The 8,666-nt window shown below is 39.7% G+C and overlaps 1 protein-coding gene across 1 annotated transcript in view; it reads right to left on the reverse strand.

The window, feature by feature from the left end:
* The window catches only part of LOC125485611 (cytochrome P450 26C1-like), a 25,478-nt gene that overhangs the window by 9,044 nt on the left and 7,768 nt on the right, over nucleotides 1-8,666 (reverse strand). Inside the window, 2 exon segments of the mRNA XM_048609171.1 lie at nucleotides 7,819-7,984; nucleotides 7,986-8,018. Of these exon segments, the coding sequence (XP_048465128.1) occupies nucleotides 7,819-7,984; nucleotides 7,986-8,018 (199 nt within the window).

The raw sequence follows: 8,666 nt of genomic DNA on the forward strand, positions 1-8,666 counted from the left end.
TGTCTGTGTTTGTGTGTGTCTCTGTGCGTGTGTCTGTCTGTGTTTGTGTGTGTGTGTCTGTCTGTGTGTCTGTCTGTATTTGTGTGTGTGTCTGTGTTTGTGTGTCTCTGTGCGTGTCTGACTGTGTGTGTCTGTGTTTGTGTGTGTCTCTGTGCATGTGTCTGTGTTTGTGTATCTGTATTTGTATGTGTCCCTGTGCATGTGTCTGTCTGTGTTTGTGTGTCTGTGTTTGGATGTGTCTCTGTGCGTGTGTCTGTCTGTGTTTGTGTGTTTGTGTGTGTGTGTGTGTCTGTCTGTGTTTGTGTGTGTTTGTGTGTGTCGGTGTTCCCTGTGCGTGTGTGTGTGTGTGTGTGGTTCTGTACATAGTACTCAGCTGCACACGGTAAACGCTGACATTCAGGAAATCCCACACCGTTGACAAGAGCTGAATGCTACAGCCACCAGCAGCAGATACGTTCAGTAGGTTCAAATCAAAACTGGTCAGAAAATAAAATTCATAAAGTGCATTATGTGTTCATGACCAGGACTACTTTAGATCTTGATGTGGTGTGAAGTTGACAGCATTCCCAGACACTACGGGAACAAACCCTTCCCAACCAGAATTATGAAAATAGCCTGTCCGTTGCTGTTGGTCGGACCTGGCTTTGCAAACGTTGGCTGCAAAATTTCCTAGGCTACCATGTTGGCTAGAGTTTGACAGAATACTTGATTGGTTGTAAAGTGCTTTGGAACGTGCTATATAAATATATATCCAGTTCCTCCTATAAGATAATTGCAGCACTCTCCCCACCAAATATATAATGTACTCATTGGGAGCCACTCTCTGTAATCCTTCTTCTGTTTAATTTGCCACAATATGACCAGCATTTCTCTGAAGGATGTTGTGGATGTTTTCACTTATCAGAGCTCTTCAAATTAATTCAAAAATCCTGCATCTATTCAGAAGTGAAAAGAATAAACTTACATTTATATAGCACCCTTCACAATCTGAGACTGTTCCAAAGTGCTTCACCACTGACCAAAGTTTTGAGGGGTGAATTAATTTTTTCACTCTTCTTCAAATAGGCTATTTCAAACTTTCAAGAGCCAGCTCATTCATATTGTGGTTGCGTGATACAGATCACTTTGGATGTGAGGTGCTGTGGCAAAAAGCATTTTTACAGGCAAGTTACAGGTTGGAGCTAAGGAACATGACAGTGGAGGCTCCAATTTTCAGCCCATCATACTGCTGACTAGGAATCTCTTCCAGTTTCAGCACCTAGTATTGGTATGCGTTGAATGATACATATGCAGAGAATTGATCTGATTGGTCATTTTGGGGATGCATCTTCCTTGGCAAACAAGTCCTGGAATCAGATGTGAACCCAAAGCTTCTGACTCTCAGGGGGCTATCATCCACTACACCATAAGACCTCTCACCATTTATATTATAGCAAGGATTTATCAAAATTAAAGAAATGTAATAACAGCAGTGAGATATCTTGCTGTTCTGAAGAAGGTCTAGGCCTGAAACATCAGCCTTCCTGCTCCTCTGATGCTGCTTGGCCTGCTGTGTTCATCCAGCTCTACACCTTGTTATCTCAGATTCTCCAGCATCTGCAGTTCCTACTATCCCTGAAACTCTTATCTGTTTCCCATCTATTTTCCAATCATCTCAATGTTTTCTATTCTGCCTTTTTTTGTTCCTTGATTCAATGCTTAGATTCCTTGCTGATGTACAATTCATTGGAATCAATTAACTTTTGACACTTTCTCCATGTGTCTTGTTTGAGCTCAGATGATCAACAATAATGGCAATTTAACAGGGATGGACACCACACCGAATGTTATTCGTACATTCACTAATGACTATATGAAACATCCACAGCAAGGTCATTTGGTAGCAAGAACAGGAAGTCTAGTTAATTTTCAGCTCTCTAAGCAAAGGTCTTAATGTCATTTTTACCCAACCATTCTCACCAAAATCAGCTAATTCAATGTAATCAGCAATGGAACCTGGGTCCCCTCTGATCCATATGGCTCAATTGAAGAGTAGTTTACCCAGCAGTAGTAGAGAAAAATATATGGCTTTATACAACACTTCCTAGTTCTTCTTCATGCAATCGAAAATATGACATTAAAACAAATAAGAAGGATTGATGATCAGAAATTTCACAAAAGAAACTAGAAGCAAAAAAATGAACATTATAAGAAGAAAACTTCTGTTTGCTAATATTCAGGTTTTCTTTGATGAAAAATGCAATAACATTTCACTGGCCTGACATATTTCAAGGTCAATGGGATATTAACTGAACTTATTTAACCATTAGGACCCACATTCTATGGTAAGAATACGAACTCATGATCAACTTCAGTTTCTTTACTCTGCACCAGTGACAGTACTTATTTTACACAGGGAAACATGGCAACAGAGTGCCACTGAATCCATTAAGGTTATATATTGCAAACACCTTATAAAGTCTAATTCATCTTTACGCCATTCATTTAATCCTTGTGAAAATGAAAGTTAATTAAAAATAATCCCCAGACTTTTCATCTACAAATAGAAATAAAATATTGACTATACTGCTGTCTACAAACAACATGCAGCACTTTGTTCCTTTCCCTTGCCTGAGGACAATATCTTGAAAGAATCTTGCATCTTATTCCATATCAATCTCTATCAATTCCAGTCCTCTTTTCAGTCAGATATTCTCCAAATCCATTTTAAAGGATTTCACTTACATAATTGCAACTCTTTAGCTGGAAATTCAGTGGTCTGAGCAAATTGATTTCACTTGTTCTCTGGATTTATTACAGCTGGACTTCAGGTTTTCTAACATATCAACCTGCATTGCGTTGTTGTCACCAGAATCAAACTGTTAAGCTATTGAACTGCCTGAGTTGGATAGTGAAAATCCTATAATGCAGTCCTATTGATTTAAGGTTGATCCTCCTGCCCCCGGTGAACAAATTTCTGGTCTAACAGAGTGCACAGGGTACGCTAAAACTACAGAGTATGGATCATAGTGTCCTCTCAAATCACCAGGCACAATAAAAGGCATGTCTGGAATAGACCGCTCAAAGCAAAGATGTAAAATTTACAGCAACTTGGCTATTATCTAACTATCAATGCAGAGTTTGAGTGTTAGCACCAACCCTTCTATTCCTCCCTCTCGAAAACATCTTTTCCAAATATGACATGCTATTTCAATCTTACTGTCTGAATGTCTGCTTTATCCTAAATGGACACATCATTTTTGAGTAAGTGCTGTAAGATATGACTCATTCTTTCACAGACACAAAGAGCCAAAGTAAGTTCAATACTGCTATTTGATTAAAAGAACAGAGCTGAAGAAATCTGTAAAATATATTTGGTTTAGCTGATGCCATTGAATATTTCCTCGGAGGATAGTGTCAAGAAGGAGTAAGAAGCTGATCCATGAAGCTGTCAGATTCTAGTAAAATCTCATTCACTAATGCATTTAAGAGAAGGAAATCTGCAATTTTTACGTGATTCCAATCCCACAATCAATACTTAACTGCCTCTAATGTGGTCTAGTAACCAGCTCAGATGCATTAAAACTACAGATCACAATGGTTCATCACCTTTTCAAGGCAAATTGAGATTGGAAATAAATATTGGGCTTGGCTGCAGCTCCACAACCCTAGATTAAATTTAAAACATGAATGCATATAAATTTTCATTGTAGGTGTAGCCCTTTTATCACACTTGATTAAGGTATACAGTAGCTATTTCCTGGAACCTGATCTTGTTGAATTCATAGTTCATTTGTTAAGTGCACTGCCTTGATGTAGGATTTTCATAAACTTTTGAAATAATTTGTGTTGTGTTCAGCAGTTGTCTCAAAACAGCCAAGTTGGGTTAGCAGTGAGAGCATTGCAACCAAGGAAATCCTAAATCTACATAGGAAAATTGGAATTAGGAGTGGGAGTAGGCAATTCAACACATCAAGCCTGCTCCACTATTTAACATGACCATAAATGATCTTGTCTTGGTCTGAACTCCATTCTCTTGCCTGCTCCCCCAGAACTCTTTATCCCACTTTTTATCAGAACATATCTATTTCTTTCTTGAATCTATTGATTGATTCTGTCTCCACTGCAATCTGGGGCAGGGAGTTCCACACATTCACAACCCTCTGAAAGAAATAGTTTCTCCTCATCTCAGTTTTGAACCTACCTCCTCTCTTTCTATATCTATGATCTCTTGTTCAAGACTGTCCCACAAGGGGGCACATCTGTTCAATATCCACCTTATCAATCCCCTTTAGCACTTTATATACCTCAATCAGATCCCCTCCCCACCCCCATCTTCTAAACTCCAGCAAGTACAAGCACAAGCTATTCAATCGCTCCTCATTCGACAGCCCTTTCAACCCTGGAATCAATCTGGTGAACCTCCTCTGAACTACCTGCAGTGCCACCCTCAGGTTAGGAGACCAAAACTGGACACAAGACTCCAGGTGTGGCTTCACCAACACCTTTTACAATTTTGCCAAGCTTTTCCACCTAATCAATCAGCTTCAGCTATTTTGATAGTGGAACCAAGGTGTGGATTGAGCTAGTTATAAAATGAGTAAGTATTTGGAAATTTTCAAGTATGCAGATCCCTTGCCTGACTGGTGAAAGGGAAATCTAGAATGGCAGCTATTTTATTCACATTTCATTAATTTGTGCCACCTTAGAAAGATCATTAATGGAGTGGTACAGTAAAGGCATTTGATATTATCATTCCACCATTGTTAGGATTGAGTTATATTCACAATGCAGGAGCGTCTGGGAGTCTAAAAACAACAAAGAGCAGCAGAAACAGAGATCACTAACTTGTACCTCTGAAACTAGTCTGTATTTTTGGTTTATGTTATTGTTCTTGGTGTTGACTTTAGGAGAATAATTAACTTAATACGATTAACATCTAAGATTGGATGTAGAGAATTATTTTGAGCTAATGGCATCTAGTTTGCAGTAATTGCCTTTAAATTGAATTGTGAGAGCCAGGAAAAAGCTCAGTGTGCATATTTACATGATACAAGCAGTCCTATAAAAGTACGCAGAAGAAGGTCAATTATCAAAAAAAACAAAATGTCTTAAATTCTAAAGCCTAGCACATCACATGGATCCTGAAATACTTTTTGAATCTAATTTCTGAAGATTCTGGAGTTATACTCAATGCGAGTCAAAAGAAAGCAGCGTGACAGTCCAGCAGAGGATATTTCACGTATTACTCCAATGAAGAACCTGGTTAGGACTGATGCAAAAGTACACGTATAACTGAACTTCAATGCAAAACACGTTTACTTTGACTGGCTCCTGTTTGCCTGAAACTCCAAATCATTCTTCCCAAGTATTAGTTCTGCACACACAGAACACAGGCTGCACCAGAACTTTCCCAATAACTATGAATCTAAATGTTTTGAATATAGTGATTCCTTGGGCTTTTAAAATAAGGTCAAATGTGTTTAAAAAGAGCCAGGCTCCTGACTGAGTAATGTGCAAACCAGTGTTGAAAATGTACTCAATCTAAACCCAACTGTTAAGCCTAACAATGAAGGATTTTCCTACCAAGTAACTTCACAGCAATTCACTTAATGCATAGCCCAGTTCAACACTAAAAATATAACATTAAAACAACATGGACATCTCTTCAAACTGACCCCAAATTTGTTGTGTAAACCCTTTATTACTAACATCAAAATCATTGTACAATAGGACACTTGTTATTTTTATTCAAATCCCCCACTGAGCTAACCCCAATATATATTTCCAGTTATAAGCATCAGTCATAATGTTGACTGGGTCCCAATGACTCAGTGAGTGATGTTCTTTTGATCATTGGTGGAATGCCTAGTTTTAGGGTGATTTCCTTTTGCATCTTCTTCTTATCAAAACAAGACAAAATGGGAAAAAGAGGAAAAACCTCTCCTGAGACAGATAATGTGCAGAATGTTATCACAGGCCCAATTTTGAATACCATTTGCATTTTCTTTTCAGTTTTAGTACTATGAAAAGTCTAATTTGGAAAAGAAAATGTTTTAAGTCTTGGTATGAATACAAACAGTAAATTGAAGTTATGCTCATGAAATTCATGGAATTTCTCACTTTCAAAGCAAAGCATGTAAACCCCTTGATTTGGTTACATCTTCATAATATATTCCTAGGTATTTCTTACTCTGTGGTGATCCATGCAACTATAAAAACCTATTATTTTTAAATTATCACAATACTTTGAGAGAACAGGAATATTACCTATCTCTAGTCCATATATTAATATTCTGTTCAGAAGAAAATTAGAAAAATGACTGATTAGTGAAGTAATTGCTGCAATATTTGGGAAGTTCATAATGACCAATTTAAATGTTTTGATTAAAAGTCACTAAACTAGAAATGTTAACTTTTCTTTCTTCCCACAACTGCTGCCAGACCTACTGAGTTACGCCAGCAATTTCTCTTTGTGTTTCAATTCCAATGTCCTTGTTTTCCAAGAACAATGGGATAGATTCCAATGAAACCACAGATGAGCTAGAACCAAATAGCGTATTTACACTCCAGCTGCCATTTTCACTTAGTACCAATACCACAGATACAGCGTGAGTCCAGAATGCGGGACCAGCCCAAATACAGAGGCAAAGGCATTGAAATCCCACACCATTGCACCTAACTGCCTGGTGGGTAAACCTAGCGGACTCTATATTTAGAAATATTAATTTAAAATAATAAATGCTTGAAAGGTTCAGCAGTTCAGACAGTATCTTTGAATTGAGAAAAGGAGATAAAGATTCAGGTCTTTCATAACAGATTTTGCCTGACCTGCTGAACATTTCCAGCACTTTCTTAATTGTTTCAGGTTTCTGGCATCCGCGATATTGAGGTTTTGTTCACTATTCAATGCACACTAATGTAAAGGGGAATCGCGCCTATGCATGTAACCCACTGCTGAGCAGAATTCTTTATATTATCCTAACTATCCAGGAGCGAAGTTACAATTCCAGCTGGGAGCAAACGCAGTTTGAAAAGACTCATTCTCACACAATATTTCTAATTCTATCAGTCGCCCTCTCATTCCCGGTTTGAAACTAATTCAGATTAAGACGATTCACACAACAGCACGCATGCACAAAAGACCTGGCGTTATTTTTTGGAGCTATTACGCCAGTGTTTCACCATTATTGCTGGAAGGGACAGTCAAGTGGGGAAAGGTTTCTCACATACAGTACTTTTAAAAAGCAACTCCCGCCGGTCTGCCCCAGCCTGGTGGAGATTCCCCCCGCCGGGTGGGAGCTACAGTACGGGAGGGGACTGTAAGGAGGGTGCTGTTTTCATATCACTGTAGGTACTGCCAGGAAATAAGGAGAGTCTGCGGGTGCTGGGTAAAGTTAGCCCGAACTACTTCTCGGCCGCACAGGGTCCGAGCACGAAAAACGTCCAGGAGCTGATATTAGTAAGAGAGCGCTGTTTGAGCACTGAAAATTTTGATCGTTCAAATATTCGGATGTTGAGGTAAATAATCTAGTCCCATTTGGCCTATATCCCTCTAAAGCCTTCCTAGTTATATACCCCTAGATGCCTTTTTAGACCAGTTTTGTTCACACTGGGATTAATAAGGGAGATGAGGTTTTTTGAAGAAGTTTTTGGAGGAATTTCTGAAGAAGGGTCTAGGCCCGAAACGTCAGCTTTCCTGCTCCTCTGATGCTGCTTGGCCTGCTGTGTTCATCCAGCTCTACACCTTGTTATCTCTTAACAAGGGAAATGTCTGGATCAGACCAAGGTTGTGAAATCCGGGACATTTGGAAGGAGGCGAGCTAATTCACCGCTTACCTTCAGCTCCTGGAGGTTTAACTCCTTCCCATTTTCCCGGGCACTGTGCAGCATTAAGGTCAGAGCGTCAGGCTGAGGAGCCAGACGGTTTGCCTGCAGCTTCTCTCTGATCGCAGTTTCCAGGTATTCGTGCAGGGCGTCCCGTGCTTTGATTCCCTGATTGAAAGGAAAACGAAATCCGCGTTTCAAATGGACTCGACCTTTATAGAAGCTGCTTGAGAACCGGATTCAATACGGCTTTCGCTCCGGATTTTAAAAAAATGCCCCGCAATGAGAATTCTGACATGTTCCCTTTTGAATTGCAGGGTGACTGTCCTGCAAGACATATCAGCTCTGGCGAAGCGTTATCTAGACTCGAAACGTTAGCTTGCTCTCTCTCCGTGGATGCTGCCTGGCCCTCTGTGATACCAGTATTTTTGTTTTGTTTTTAGTACAGATTCCAGCGTCTGCAGTAATTTGCTCCGATCCTATAAGACTCCCGGCCAATTTGACAGCAAATTGTTTGTTTTAAAGCTACTACTGTTTAATGTATGACCGAGCGCACACTGCCGTACAGAAACAGCGTTCGAAGGAAAACTTAACGTCAAAGTTAGGGTGAGAAAGGAAACTTTCCATAAACCGAAGAGAGAGAGAACAAATACTGAGAGATAGTAGGAACTGCCGATGCTGGAGAATATCAGATAACAAGGTGTAGAGCTGGATGAACACAGCAGGCCAGGCAGCATCAGGGGAACAGGAAAGCTGACGTTTCGGGTCTGGATCCTTCTTCAGAAAGGGTCAGAAAATTTTTTTCCTGCTCCCCTGATGCTGCTTGGCCTGCTGTGTTCATCCAGCTCTACACCTTGTTA

Source organism: Rhincodon typus, chromosome 20 (genome assembly GCF_021869965.1).
Source record: "Rhincodon typus isolate 14 chromosome 20, sRhiTyp1.1, whole genome shotgun sequence".
NCBI classification, from domain to species: domain Eukaryota; kingdom Metazoa; phylum Chordata; class Chondrichthyes; order Orectolobiformes; family Rhincodontidae; genus Rhincodon; species Rhincodon typus.